At 35.8% G+C, this 16414-nt stretch overlaps 1 protein-coding gene and 1 long non-coding RNA gene across 4 annotated transcripts; one reads left to right on the forward strand and one right to left on the reverse strand.

Moving 5' to 3' along the window:
- Nucleotides 1–1260: 1260 nt before the first annotated feature.
- On the reverse strand, nucleotides 1261–11542 carry DYRK2 (dual specificity tyrosine phosphorylation regulated kinase 2). Of its 3 annotated transcripts, none has more exons than XM_053716877.1 (3): nucleotides 11278–11542; nucleotides 10477–10601; nucleotides 1261–7472 (listed from the first exon to the last, which is right to left on the reverse strand). In XM_053716877.1, exons 1-3 carry the CDS (start codon nucleotides 11309–11311, stop codon nucleotides 5871–5873), a joined length of 1761 nt encoding a protein of 586 aa, XP_053572852.1. In that variant the 5' UTR covers nucleotides 11312–11542; the 3' UTR covers nucleotides 1261–5870. The 3 variants fall into 3 exon arrangements, with proteins under 3 accessions (XP_053572852.1, XP_053572854.1, XP_053572853.1); XM_053716879.1 differs by lacking the exon at nucleotides 11278–11542 and adding an exon at nucleotides 11053–11199; XM_053716878.1 differs by lacking the exons at nucleotides 10477–10601; nucleotides 11278–11542 and adding an exon at nucleotides 10069–10144.
- Nucleotides 11543–12118: 576 nt separating this feature from the next.
- Nucleotides 12119–16177, forward strand: LOC128662862 (uncharacterized). The gene is made up of 2 exons (XR_008402818.1): nucleotides 12119–12206; nucleotides 15821–16177. It is a non-coding gene; the product is annotated as an uncharacterized LOC128662862 (long non-coding RNA).
- The last annotated feature ends 237 nt before the right edge of the window (nucleotides 16178–16414 follow it).

Here is a 16414-nt window from a genome sequence, read left to right on the forward strand (position 1 = left end):
TCAAGATATTTTTATGTTAGAATGAAGTCAAGGGTTACTTTATTGAGAGGCCCCTTGCCAAGGTAGAACACACTTGGCATTGGTGAAGAGCTAACAAAGATAAATATTCCACTTTGGTGAAATTGGCAAAACCCTACTTATAAACCTCAACAGCCTTTTCTCTGCTGCAGGAAATATAGCTGCAAACAGAGAACCAGCCTTAGCCAGAAGCATGTGGACATGTTGAGATGTTTGCATTTCAATGCAAAGTTTCTGAAAGAGTGAATAACAGAATGTTATTAACAGTGATAGTCTAACTCTTTCTAGTTCTACCTCTTTTCAAACAGTTTGTGGTTTTGTTTTAATTATAAAACTGTGCTCTGCTGCTTAAAAATTGAAGAAACAGTTGTGTTAATGTAGTAATGTAGTTGTAGTTAATGTAGTAATGTTAAGTTTTAGTCTGAAGTTTATATTTGTAACACTCATTATGTGGATTTTATTTAAAACATAGAAAACTATTATTGATTCTCTTTTTATCCGATTAGTCGATAAATCGAAAAAATAATCGACCGATTAATTGATTATGAAAATAATCGTTAGTTGCAGCCCTAATACATTATAAATATATCCTGCCGCCTAGATTTTTGGCCTGGCTCCTAGATTTTGAACATATTTGTCAAGCTCTGATTCGATATTTAAAAAAAATATATAAGCCTCTGCAGACTGCCCCCTTATCTCAGTTCATTTGACAGACTTGCATTTTAGCCAATCAGTGCTGACTCTTATTTAACTCCACAGGAGTGAGCACAATGTTATCTATATGGCACACATTAACTAGTAGTGTCTAACAGCCAAAAGCACTGAGATAAGAGGCAGTTCAAAGGCTTAGATATTAGCATATGAGCTAGGTTGAGCTTTCCACAAAGAATACCGAGAGCAAAGCAAATTTGATGATACAAGTAAATTGGAAAGTTTAAAATGACATGCCCTATTGGAATCATAAAAGTTTAATTTTGACTAGATTTTCCCTTTAAGCTACCCAAAGCACAAATTCATTGTATAATTTAACATAAATTGGTATAATATTTTGTGCATTAAATATATTTAATATTAGCTCATTTTAGCTGGGTAGTTAATCCAATGTTCTCCCCAGGAACTATATAATGGGCACACCATTTGGCCGATTTTATTATTAAAATGAAATGAAAATTAAAAAAAAAAAACGCTTATATGGTACATCTTCCAAAGTTCTCCCACCTAGAATTAAGTAAAACAAGGACAAACATTGGACATACATTTTTATTCTGAAATGATTTCTGGCCACAACAATAGAATTTAACAAATATTCACTAGAAATGTCATACTTCTGTTATCTGCTGTACAATACATACAGTATTATAAAACTGGCCACTTTGATTCCACTCAAATACAACATACAGAAAGTGAAGTGGCTCCAGCAGCATCTTACAGAAAATGTACACAAATATATACAATGTCCACATTCAATCCAAGTGTTTTCACATATTATCAGTACAAACAATTGCAGCATATTACAGTCACATGTCTAAGATGTTGTTTATTAAAAAGCCAAGCCACTGCCTAGACCATAGGGGCAATTTTGTGAGCATTAACAAATCTGTAGACCCAAAAAAAGATTTGCAAAAATGTAAAAAGCGTCTAGAAGAAGAAAAAAGGAAATACAGTTTTTAAATGTGAACAGCATAAAATTGGGCCATATGAAATATATAGAAAAGTATATATTTAAACCCTAAGATTTACAAATACAGATTCAAAGGTTGTCTAAACGATGGAAATTGTTTGTATTTTAATGTTTTGCTAAGGAGTACAATACAACCCAAACACTGGGGCAATATTTACCCCAAAGTCATGAATTAAAAAGTAGCGCAAGTGCCTTCAATGTAAATTGTATAAATCCATGGCTGGTTTAACTCCAGACCAGTACATACAAAAAGAATGCACGTTGGTTGTTACCAAAATGTTCCTTGTTCACACTACAAAAACTTAAAGTAATCTGAGGTAAATTTTACAAAATGTAATATGATTGATCACTAGTATTCAAATAACGAAACCCACCAGTTAAAAAAAGAATACAATAGGAAGGAGTGTTCTAAATATACAGGTAACCAATATGTTGGTCAATTCATCAGTAAAGAACAGCACAGACCTCTTCCCTCGATCTTTTCATTGCATGGAAATATTTCCCAGCAGCTTAATTACCATTATGGTTACTTTTAAGGCCTCTCAACATGTTGGATATTTTAAGACAAGTAACAATATAAAATACCTTTACCAGTTTTTGTCTAAAGAGTAAGAGGTCAAAAATGTGCCTTACACATGGCATTGATAACAAAAAGGCACATGGTTTACACTAAGGGCACAAGTTGTTCTATATTATCTGTATACACATTTCTGTTGTTTTACATAATACACTTATGTGATAGATTCCCTACAGGTTGCATATATATATGGAACTAAATAAAACTGCAACCAAAGAAACAGCAACAGACTGTGTAATCGCAAACTCTACAAATAGGTAAGACTTCCCTAGACAGTGGTAACCTGTGAGACACTGTACTGTTTCCAAGACAACATAGCAAACCTCAACCAACAGAGCCCTTAAGTTAATAATAAAGTTTACTTGCCGAGTTTTTTCCAGCACTATTACAGAATGAGAAAAAAAAAAAAAAAAAAAAAATGAAGCTACTACTAGCAAGATGTCTGTTTTTATTACAATGGAATCACAGAAGTAAATAATAAGCCTAAAGGGACATTTAAATTCAAAATGTAATTCCCCATAAAATGTTTAATTATGCATACTTAAACAACGTTTGTACTTTGCCTGCTTTAACCATATTAAAACAGCACAAATTGTGTTTTTTCCCACTGCCCTCAAAGAGGATGAAGTGCATTTTGCAGGGTCCAAGGGCTTGATCAGTGCAGAAGCTCATCTTTATACGTCATTAATTGGCCACAAGTAGGATAAACATACTTAAGAGGCATTTTAAAAGCTTTAAATAATTTCTTGTAAGCAGACCTTATAGATACTATGCATATTTAAAAATATTATAGATTGTGTGTGTGTTATTGATTTAAATGTCCCTTTAAGGGGGTTATTAGCTGTTAGGGCCTAGAATCCATTCTTTTTGACAAACACCTGGTAAACCAAAAATTGATTACATGATTCCAATCAGTCAGTAATACGATCAAATCAATTTGAAAATAAATATTTCTCCTGTGTAGGTAAACTAAAAAAGCAAAATAAATGTGAGAACCAGAGGTATTCTGTGATTTTTATGTAGGTTGTCATAAGGGTTATCAGATCTTAACAGTAGTAAAACATATATGGCCAAAATAGACTAAATATAATAGTTTATATTGGTAATTAATGTCTAGTTTGATTAATAATATAACTTCACATATAGTCATTTTATATTTAATGTTTAAACCTCCACTGAACACTTAATTAATCATATCATAATTTGTGAACAGGCTTTAAAAATAAATAAAGATTAAACTATATTTTTAACTTTGAACTAAACAAAATTAATATGAACGTGTGATTTGTACATAAGCAAAAACCTTAATAGAAAACAGTAGTGCAAACCAATAAATGCAGCTCTAAACAGGAAAAAAAACATTTTCAAAATGTCCAAAGTAAAAAACTTGACTGATTGGAATGGTAGTGTCAAACTGCCCCCCATATCAGGTATAGAAGGTTTTTCCCAGGGCCAAATGTGTTAAGAAATTACTAGATAAATTAGTTTTTTGTAAGGTCCATGTATCTGATAAGTATTGGGAATCGGCATGGGGTCGGCATGGGATCTAGGCCAAACTAATCAAGTCTTGGTAAAGAACAACCCAATTTCAATATAAAGTGTGATTGTTTCGAAACAAAGACACTTATAACCTATTAGGAAAAAACTGAATGCCCAGAGGCCATAATATGCAAGACAGATTTGTTTTAAAGAGGAGTTTGACAAAATGCTACACTTCCAACTAAGAGAGTGTACAAGTTAATGGCAGCCTAAAAAGCGTCATATTTAAACCTCTTAGAGGAAGTGCAAATTACTATTGTGGCTCTTAATATAATATTTAATATTAAGAAAATGTGTTTTTGTAATAAAATATGCATATTCTGTTTATCAGAGGAGCATATATTACATTATTTTGTAATTGTCACACTCAGAAGACGTCTGTGAAAGTATTATTACAAATATATGTGCTGTGGAAATAGACCTTTTAAAATTTTAAATTTTTTATACCATTCTATATTTTACAGTATTAAATAGTTATATTGCAAATTGGCAAGAACATTAAAGAAAGTGTAAGCTGGAAACAGTTTAGCCTAATTGGGGACCATGCTTTAAGTCATTTTAAATGAAGCCTGAAAAACACAAATCACAGAAAAAAGCACCTTCCTATTAAAGTATGTTCCACCATGGTTCACATACATAAAAGCTAGGTTCCACCACAAGGGTACAATTCTTAAGGGGAAAACAAACGTTCATGATTCGGATAGCATGGACAACTTAAATTTACTTCTATTATCAAATATAATTTGTTCTCTTGGTATCTTCTTGAAAAGTAGTGCCTTTCCATGACAGCATACCAAGGTAGACTAATGGCTGTATATGCCTTGAGTGCTTTACGGCAGTTGTGTCTGTAACAATGTTACAGATATATTTTACGTGACATGCACAGTGCTGAAACTAACTAGGTATGCTCTGATGGAAAGGAGCCAAGTTTCAACAAAATATACCATAAGCAAAATCTAAATTTGATTATTAGCAGTAGACTGGATAGCTTTTTTTTTTTTTTTTAAATGCACAGTCAGAATCATTAAAGTTTAATTTTGATGTCCATGTCCCTTTAAAGGGACAAACAAAGTGGTGGTTGTTAAATAAATGAAACAGGAGGAAAAATATTTAAATAGAAAAAAAAATGCTTTAAAATGATTATGCCATGGATAAACCACAGCATTATTTGCACTAGAATGTTCCTTTAAGACGTATCAAGATACTCTAATATATAGAAATAATTTTTACCCCCCCCGTTTTATAGCAGTAGTTCAGGACATGTTAAATAAATTCACTTATAAACAATAAATAGATTTGGTTTTCAGCAGATATTTGTTTTAGTATTAAAACATAACTGCTTAAACAAAGTATGTAAATATTGTTTCCTTCAAATGCAACTAAAGATACAGTTAAATATCTGTTAGAAGGGCCTGCAAATCTAAAAGTGTACAAAATATGTACCCTGGTGTATGAAGAGCTAAGCTAAAATCTTGAGTGTTAATGAATTTAAAATGTTTACAAGGATCATGTTCCCAATAGCAAAACCTGACAAACATTCTGTGTTGGTAGCAATATGCACCAAAACAACAACTTTATTAAGTTGAATATTTAATGCAGATGCACAAAAAACGCTATTTTTTTTTTTTTATTTGTGAGCATGGATACAAATCATAATCTGTTGTTGCACAATACATAAATAAAAGACAAGTCTTCCGATACTGCTTAAACCAAATGTGCGTGTGTTTGAATGGTAACTAAACACTTTTGACACAAATAAATAAAAGTTAACAGTCAAGTAGTACTGTCAGTGGCCAGCCACTGAATTTATGACACTTCCTAAGTTTAGCAAGGCCAATCATAATTCACCAAAAAAGAAAAAAAATATATATATATATAAAACCTTAAAGCATTGTCCCCATTGTTTAAAATACAAAACATCATTAATATTTAAAAAAAACAACAGTTGCACAGACAATGTTTTAAAATTGAGCAATTAAAAATATTAGAAAATTTGAGCTGTTGCTTTGTATGCATAAGGCTCAGCAAGGTGTCTTAAGTAAAATATGCATCAAATCAGCTGACCAATTTTGGCAATACTGTCCTTTGCTGAATATTTCCATTGGCATCTGTCATTTGGGCCAAATTAGTCCTTAGTTTTGCAGCTGAACCTGATGTAGGAGGTAACTTAGAAATGGATGTTATAGCACCACTGCTTTCAGTTACTCTTTTGGATGAGGATTTTTCCCCAGTTGGAGGCTTTGGCAAACGCCTACGAAGCCAATGATGCCTCAAAGCTTGACTGGGTGTCATGCGTAGAGAAGGATCCCATTCTAAACACTGTGTCAGAAAGTCTAAAAATAGAGGATCATCACAGCCTTTCAATGCAGTAACCCAATCTCTACTCCCAGGGGGTCCTCTCAATTTGCCTCTTCTTGAACGGCCACCATTGAGTACTACAGAACCATCTGGCAAGGTTGTAACAGTGCAATAACGAGGGTATCCCTTTGAACTGACAAAATTTTTGCCTCGTTTTGATGAATCCAGCAGTTTTTGGGATGGCATTCCCAATAATTCTATCATACATGCCAGTTGATCACCTTCATCTTCCCCAGGTAAGAGTGGATATCCAGTCAACAGTTCTGCTAAAATGCAGCCCAAGCTCCACATGTCAATAGGCATTCCATAGCGGCCTCCAAGAATTACTTCTGGAGCTCGATAAAAACGTGACTGTATGTATGTATAGACACGCTGATGCTCATAACAGCTTGAGCCAAAATCAATTACTTTAATGCCACTTCTACCCTGTTGCTTCAACAAAATATTTTCTGGTTTAAGGTCACAGTGGATTATTCTGTTTTTGTGCAAAGCATCCAAGCACTGTAAAATAGAATGAGCAAACTTACGAACTAAAGGCAAGCTGAAGCCCTGAAATTTATTTTTCTTTATCAGCTCATAAAGGTTCATGCTCAACAACTCAAACGTCATGCAGATATGGTTGCGGAATGTGAAGTTCTCCAGCATGTGTATTACATTCATGTTGTTATCTTTGTCCTGCTTTCTCAGATGTTCCAGAATTCGGATTTCTTCTGCAGCTTGACGGTGAAAGCGTTTTTCATTTCTCACCATTTTTAATGCCACATGCTGATGGAGCTTATGATCATAAGCTTTCACAACTTGTCCAAAACTTCCTTTCCCAATTACCTTTAGAACTTCATACCTGTATGCAACATGATCATGAGGTACTTGCACGTATGAGCCCTGATCATCATCATAACCACCATTATTTGGGCCACCAATCACACCTTGACGTTTCTTTGCATTTGGACCCAAAAAAAAGATTTCAGGGTAGTTGAAAATTTCATGATGCTCAAAGGCTGTCAGCTTTTGCATGTATTGCTTCATCGCTTGTTCTGGAGTTAATGAAGGTATTTTAACTTTTGTTGACCCATCTGCAGATTTTAAGGAGCTGGAACTTCCCTGCCTCCTGTTAGTACCTTCTAACTGTCTATCAGAAACAGCAGGTAATCCAGATTTACCAACAGCTGTAAGCCCGTTTGGTTGCGTTGTTAGGACAGTTCTTTTGTTGCTGTTTTCTTCATATAGTTGCTGCACTTGGATCTGTGCATGGTTACCAACATGCAGATGTTCATTCATAATGTGCTTATTGCCTCCAGTCTGAAAAGTTTAAAAAGGGGGAAAGAAAAGAAAAAAAATACATAAAAACATTAAAATAAAATAAACCAAGCAACCTTCCCAAACAATAGACATTATTTAGAATTCACTTATGAACTCAAACAAATATTGAGCTTAAAGGGACATAACAGACAAAATTGGAATCCACATGGATGCATTTCATTTTTGAAAAAAAGCATTTTTGCAATAAACATGTATTAGAAAAAATGCTTCTAATAAAAGATATGGTAATTACTCAGTTTGTTAATTGCTGACATGATACAGGCCCCAGTGGCTATCTGAGCAGCTGTAGTATTATAAATGCTGGTGCACTGAGAATATCTAGCTATGCTTCAACATGTACGTGCAGAGAAACATGCTAACACTAAAACTGTGATCAATTTTACTAGAAGCATTTTTGCCAATACGTGTATTTTGTAAATATAATTCTATTCAAAGATGTAAATCATCTGTGTGCATTGAAATTTTGACTGGAATGTCCCTTTAAATTCATAGCTAACCTTGTGAGAATCTATATATTATCTATATATCTATCACACAAAGATTAATAAATAAAAATATATGATCAAATATTAAAATTCTTAAAAGGGACATTAAACCCAATTTTTTTCTTAACTGATCCAGATAGAGAATACAATTTTAAGCAACATTCCAATTTACTTCTATTATCTAATTTGCTTCATTCTTTAGATATCCTTTGTTGAAGAAATAGCAATGCACATTGGTGAGCCAATCACACGAGGCATCTATGTGCAGCCACCAATCATCAGCTACTGAGCCTATCTAGATATGCTTTTCAGAAAAGTATATCAAGAGAATGAAGCAAATTAGATAATAGAAGTCAATTGGAATGTTGTTTAAAATTATATTTTCTATCTGAATCATGAAAGAAAAAAAATTTGGTTTAATGTCCCTTTAATTGTTAGGTTATTATTAAATATATGAAATAATTGAGGTTAAAAGATCTGATCACATTTATCCTCAATAAAAGGGACATGAAACACAAATACAATATTTCATGATTCAGACAGAGCATAGATATTTCAACAGCTTTCCAATTTTCTTCCATTATCAATTGGGCTTCCTTTTCTTGGTATCCTTTGTCAAAGGAGCAGCAATGCACTACTGGAAACTAGCTGAACACACTGGTAAGCCAATGACAAGAGGCATATGTCTGAAGCCACCATTAAGCAGCTAGGTCCGAGCTCTTAAGCATATCCAGGTATGCTTTCCACCAAAGGATACCAAGAGATTAAGCAATTTAAATAATAGAAGTAAATTGTAAAGTGGTTTAAAATTGTATTCTCTATCTGAATCACAAAGAAAACATTGTTTTGGAGTTTCATGTCCTTTTAAATTCACTCCAGTGTAATAGTCTTTTCACCTACTGCCCCACCCTTTAGCTTAGAATCAGTCTTTTACAGGAGATTTATGTAAATCTGACCATCAATGAATCACTTAATTGTTAAAGAATATATCTGTCCTGAAATTACCTGAGGTGAGGGAAAAGGGGGTAATAAAACAGGCAGCTTTGCCCTGACTTCACGCCTACTGCAAAATTAAGCGATGCAGCAAGCCTATAAAAAAAACTCAGCTGTACAAAGCAACTGGAAATCTTAGCAACTGTAATTACTATTGTACATGTGAGAGAAACACTCCACAAAGCAAGAAAAAACAAAAAAATGATTGTTTAGACAAAACAAAACACACAACATAAAATGTGTTTTTTATATCCCAGTCAAGTGTGAAACAGTCGTGAACTCTTAATAATATTAGGGAATTACTGTTTTCGAGCAAATACTACAAGATATGTAATAATATTTTATGCCTAAAACAGGTAAATGCTAAAATTCCTTACATTTTCCTCAATATAATGTAGAACATTTATGTATCAAGATATGAAGCACCATAATCAAAAGAAACAATTACATGATCCACCTTCCTTTTTTGTGGTTACCCATGTTTACCCAAACCATAAACTGTCTCTAGGGCAACAGAAGCGAATATAAAACAAATTCATAGCTTTTCAAAGAAGGATCTTTAGTCATGCAGAGCCCAATAAGTCATAAAACAACCTAAAAAGGTTCTTAAAATTAAATATCAAAAATTGGCCCTGTTTACAAAGTACATCCAACAGCTACAACATTGCTTTTATTGGAATTGTGTGTTTTAGACCTGTTATGTAATATTGATTGTAGCAATATAGGGTTAATTAAAGCAGTGCAAGTTAAAATGCATGTAATTAGCTCAAATATAATATGCAACACACATATGCATGCATGTTATGTGGAACAGCCTACAAACAAAATGTGGTACCAAAACCTATCTAGAATGTATAAAACCAGGTAAAGAAATTGAATAATAAACAAAAAAAATTATATATATATATACACACACACATATTTTAAGGTGACATGCTTCAGCTTCACAAATTATTAAAAATACATGTTTCATGATAAATGCATAGACATCTCAAGTATGTCAAACTCAAACACATTAAATGACTTGTAAATAAAATGATTAATGCATAATGTTAAAAACTCTGGAAAAACAAAAATAAAATAAACTTTAAACATACAATGTAATGGAGATCAGCCTTGCTCTCTCCAGATCTGCTCCACAGAGATGAAATAGAGACTAGCATGTTGTCTGGCTGTCAGCCTGACTGTACCTTGCACATTTATGGCTATTAATACCAATCAGCTGGCTGGAGGAGGAAGGGGAGGAGGGGAAGTGGGGTCTGCACTATTTTTTATATTTTTTCCCCATAATTAATAAAATATTAATTGTGAAATAATATGGTTAGTGTGTGCCAAGCTCACTCACTATTGGAGTGTGCATGTGTATATATATATATATATATATATATATATATATATATATATATATATATACACACACACACACACACACACACACACATACATACACGCACACAGATATAAATGCAGATAGATATTAGCAAAGGTTTATGTAAGCTCCTTACCGTTTGTGCTAAGTTGCTGGATCGGAGGGGTGGCAATAATACAGGTGACGATGGCCCTGTGCCCGCTGAAGACCTTGGTAATCCTGGAGACGGCTGCAAGGGACCATTACTCTCGCTTGCTCTGCCTGCGACAAAAAAAAAATACACCATATCTTAGTGTGTGAAAAGAATCTATTGAATTGCAGAATATCCAGTTTTCAAAATAAATTCCAATTGCCTCATGCTATAGCACTGTGGGGGTGACTGTGGTAACATTACAATGGATGGTACTAACCCACTTCAACTTCTCAGACTGCACAATATGCTAGCAATGTAAAGGCTGCTATTGTTAATAGGGATCAGCCCATAATCCACGATTATCTAGCCATCAAATACAAGTGGAAAATGAAACAAACAGGATTTCAAGTCAGACAGCATTTTTTTTTTTTTTTTACAAATGAGCGGTCTGGCTCTTTCGTTGATTCTCGGTGATTTTGGTCAAGGATTAATCTCCACTTCTTATATCAAATGATCAGTGTCATAATGTTAACCTGGACGTTTATCAGAAGGGAGTGAAAGTTAAACGGTGTTGTGTACCTAATAATTTGCATATATCATAAGCAATACGGATAAAGGTGTTCTCGTGAAATCACTCTCCTAAACCTATATGGCAAACATGGATACAAGCCCTATTAAGTGACTTGGGGGTGCTATATACTCCGTCTGAGGAACCATGTTTAAATCCCCCCCCCACTCATGACAAAGGAGACATTTGAGACCCCTCCCTCTCCCCTTTCTTGCCAGGCTGAGGACCCTCCTTACCGGCTGTAGCCGCACAGGGTTTCCTGGTTAACATGGCCGCTTAGTAGGAAGAGGCCAGCAGGGAGCAGGGGCATGTAGTCCGGCCTCTGGCTGTTGCTCCCTCCCGCCTCCTGAACTACCGCTCCCCCGATTAGCTGTGAACTGCCACAGCCCCGGCATCCCCAGCTACACCGAGCTCCAAACACACCAAGGGCGGCCCTGATCCCTCCTCCAGCCCTCCGCAACCTCCTAAGCAGAGGCTCCCCCTGGGGAGTGAGAGGGAGGCCCGACAAGGAGGGACCAGCAGGAAAGTATTGAGGCCACCACCCTCCTACACTGCAGCTCCTCCCTGAGAGGCTAAGGGATCCCGCCCTCGCCTGATGGGATATTATCACCGAAACCTTCTCACTCCTGTGCAACGAAGGGGACGGCAACCGGTTTCTACTAGACCGGAGTATTGCACATAATAAAGCAAGCTTGGGTTATGGTTTAGTGCAGGCACCGCAGTGTCTCCAGGTAACTGTGTTACCAGAAGCGGCTCACATGTTGCTAAGCAACGAATTCAGAGTGTATTCATAGATCAGTCAACATCAAAAAAGGCGCTTGGGCGGGAGTCTTAAACAAAATTTGTAAATTATAGCTATGTATTAAAAAACTATTGCTGATGTATCCAATGTAAGGTAACTGTAGCGTATTATCAATTCAATGCAGGATTTCATAACCTAATTAATAAAACCTATAAGTTTTGCTGGTTTACTGCGAGTTAAAAACAAAGTATAAAGGCAGAAACGTTAAACGAATAATAAATGTGGGGTCTATTAGCCTGGCAACTGTAGTTATGTGGCTGTGATTGGCTGATAGACACGACTCTCTCTCCAAAGTTAGAGCGCCTGGCTGGCAGACGGAGATGGATTCCAAGTGGGTCGTATGTGAAGCAGCAGCACCTGAAGGTGGAGCACTGAGCTGTCCTTAAAGTTTAACTGATTTCTTATCTCGCTACCTATGTGGTTTATTTACGGGTTATGCCATAAATGTGTGAAAATGCGTCCTACAAAAGAAGTACAGATATTGCAAAATATTGCTGCCAATAACGCGTACCAGTAAAGCACAATTTATTAAAACTAAATTTTACTAAAATAATATATGTTAAATTGTGTTAGTGGTAAAACCATGAAATGTAAACTTTGAAAATATTTATTGGGAGCATCAAAAGTCACGGGCTGCATACATAGTTCTCTTTTTTATGTTATATTTTAATTGCAGCATCATGGTAGAGTTCTCTTCAGCAGTCAGAGTTACATTTGTCAAGTGTGGAACCAAACACCATACTATTTCATGCAAGAGTTAATAGATTTATGTGAAGCAGTCTTCCAGGGAAGGTGGGCAGTGACAAAACATAGTAACTAATTATAGTGGTATTCTAGTGTAATTAAAAAAAAAAACGATCTAATTTGCATTTCATTATTAAATAAATGAGAATTCTCACTAGAGGCATAAACACTGCAAATTCTGTGTTCTACGAAAGTTAAAAACACAGAATGGAAACAATAAAGGTTTCAGTTTTTGGAAGGTCTAACAACCATAACCTGACCCATATCAATGCCTTGGAATATAGTATTATGGGTTTCTAAAGTTGTGGTGATGGAATGCTATGGGGAGCAACAGAGGTGTAAGAAAACACAAGAGGCTGCTCTATTGATTTTGCATCTTCAGTATGTTCAAGAAGCAGATCTATCCTCTGGTATCTGAGAGTAGGTAATGAAAGGAACAGAATATTCTCTCCACAACTCAGTATTTACCGATTCTGATACAAGAAATAAGGAGTGTAGATGCTCCAAAAATAGGTAAATATATATATATATATATATATATATATATATATAGTTCTGGGATCCAACAAGCACTCACTGTAAATGTGAATTGCCTGGGTGCACTCTATGGTAGATAGGTAGAAACTTCAAGGAAAGAAGAGGCACTCACAGGACTTAGTTAACATAAATTATATTTGTATTTTATCAATAAGGGTTCAGTCAACGTTTCGGTCCGCACAGGGACCTTTGTCAAGACTGTTTTGAAAATTCAAGAGTGTGTAATATGTTCAGCGGTGTGAACATATTACACACTCTTGAATTGAGAAACCGTCTTGACAAAGGTCCCTGTGAGGACCGAAACGTTGACTGAACCCTTATTGATGAAATACAAATATAATTTATGTTAATTAAGTCCTGTGATTGCCTCTTCTTTGCTTGAAGTTTCTATATATATATATATACTGTATGTATGTATGTGTATATATATATATATTTATTTATTTATATAATCTATATGAAGAAAAGGAAGTAGAATGCCTCCACACAAAGGATTGGGACAAGCAGCATTTAAACGTGCGCTATCAGCAAAGGAAAACGTCTACATGTACCAAGGACACTAAAACAAAAAATATATATAAAGGTGAGGAGTATCAAATGAAATACCCCTAAACCAAAATATAAAATAAAGAGTAGATGGACTGTTTCATCGCTAAGGAAAATTAAGACAAAAAAATCTGTACAAGTATATCATATGAATAGTTCATATATAGCAGTTCAAAGAAGCAAAAATGTATAAATCCGGTATGTGTTCCACTTACTAGAAATTTCCTCAATCTAATGAGGTAAGTTGCCGCATCTGTGAGGGAGATACCTCCAGTGTGGTAGATTTGTGAGTTTTGTGGTAATTGCATTTTCCTTGCCGTCTGGTGTATGGCACACCCCGTCTTAAACTTTTTTACAGAGTGTGCTGAAAGAGTAGATATGTTGAATTCTCCTACTCCATGTTTCTCAAGAAAACAGGAACAAGGAGTAGAAGGATAATTTAACATATCCACTCTTTCGGCACACTCTGTGAATGAGTTGGACTGCGCTTCCTTCAGGTAGACGGCGGCTCCTAAAAGCCCGCAGTTGGACACTGCAGATATGTCATCACTATCACATCTTGGGGAACCACAAGTCATTTCCTACTGACTCCGCTCAAAGGATCAAAGTAAAGTTTAAGACGGGGGGGTACCATACTCCAAGAGGTAAGGAGAATACAATTACCACATAACACACACACTAGAGGTCTCTCCCTCACAGATGCGGCAACTTACCTCATTAGATTGAGGTAATTTCTAGTAAGTGGAACACATGCAAGGAGGGGAAGCAGCACGTTTCAGGAACACATCCTTAAATCAGCTTGGTGATCCAGAGTGATGAATACACATGCAGAAAGTATACCGCACTGCTCATGTAAAGTAAAGTCAAAGTATTGAGGTGCCCACCTGTAGAAAGAGGACTGAGCATGTCCCATAAACTTGAACAAGAAGAAAAAGGCAGCAAACATGGATCCTGGATGAAAAGCGGAGTTTAATCCATTGAAGAGATAGCATAACACGGAGGGGAAAAGGGGCGTGGCCTTACGCGTTTCATACTGTGCGGCACTTACTCATAGAATCCAGGATCCGTGTGTGCTGCCTTTTTCTTCTTGTTTAAGTGGAACACATACCTGATGTATACATTTTTGCTTCTTTTTAATGCTATATATTGACTATTCATATGATATACTTGTGCAGATTTTTGTGACTTAATTTTCCTTAGCGCTAAAACAGTTCTGTATCTATATATATTATATATTTTTAGCGCCATTTTTCCAATGTATATATATATATACCTATATACAGAGGAAGTCCAGCACTAACTTACAAGCACTCAGCTAAGATTAAAAGCAAAACTGGAAGAGTTAGTTACCGCATCTGGCCAAATGGGGCAAGCCCAGGTACCACGTCAAGGTCTCTTCCAAAACCTGTGTCCCTAAACAGCCACACAATGCAAGCTCTCAATCCAACAAACTGGGAACAAGTGAAGGGTGCACAGACTTATGTAATCACCCTAGCAACATACAAAACACGGAAGGGGACTGCACTCTGACATGACTGGGTACACATCTCATGACCCTGCAATATGCACAGCCCTGGGTGCTCAATAGCACTCTCAGGAAGCTGCACTGTCCCCAGAGTGACAGGCAGTTAACCCCAGACAGGTCTGGGTGCAAGACCCAGCAGAAAATTTACAAAACAAATTAATACAGCACACAGAGGAAGTCAAGCACTCAGCAAAGATTAAAAGCAAAAATGGAAGAGTTAGTTACCGCATCTGGCCAAATGGGACAAGCCCAGGTACCACGTCAAGGTCTCTTCCAAAACCTGGGTCCCTAAACAGCCACACAATGCAAGCTCTAAATTCAACAAACTGGGAACATGTGATGGGTGCACAGACTTATATAATCACCCTAGCAACATTTAAAACACGGAAGGGGACTGCACTCTCAGACAGGACTAGGTACACATCCCATGACCCTGCAACATGCACAGCCCTGGGTGCTCAATAGCATTCTCAGGAAACTGCATTGTCCCCAGAGTCACTGCCTGTGACTCTGGGGAGAGTGCAGCTTCCTGAGAGTATTAATTAAGTTACAAAGCACTCAACAGCCTCACTCCCAACTATATTTCCTCTCTTATCTCTAAATTTAATTTTCTAAATTTTCCTAGACTTGTCCTCTTCAATCAACCTCTGACGTGCGTCCCTCCAAGACTTCTCACTTGCTGCTCCTGTCCTCTGGAACTCTCTACCCCGCTCCATAAGACCAACTTTGTATAGCTTCAGACACTCCTTGAAAACATACACATACATACATATTCATGTCTAGAGATGTATATGTATGTATTTATATGTCTACATATGTATTTATATGTGTATATATGTATTTACAGGCATATATACACATGTATACATATATAGATATGTATATAAGTGCATTGGAGCCATTTGCAGTTAAGTAGATGAAAACATGTAAAACATATTTATGCAATATTCATTTTTAATAAATAAATGTATTTACTGTAAAATTTCCAATGTATATTTTTATCAATAAATAGAACATATTCTTCTATGTGAAGAACATTGGAATGTGAAATATACATATTTTTATGTTGGGTTAGCGCACATGAAATATATCATTATGCAATCGCATTTGCGTACGAGTAGGGTGTTTTTTTTGCTCCTTTTGATTTTTATGGGGAAATACGTGTCGTCTTTTTGAGCTTGTCGGGTTAGCGTGCAAGCAAAAACAGTTTACTTTAAAC

The sequence above is a fragment of the Bombina bombina genome, chromosome 6 (assembly GCF_027579735.1).
Source record: "Bombina bombina isolate aBomBom1 chromosome 6, aBomBom1.pri, whole genome shotgun sequence".
Lineage (NCBI taxonomy): Eukaryota > Metazoa > Chordata > Amphibia > Anura > Bombinatoridae > Bombina > Bombina bombina.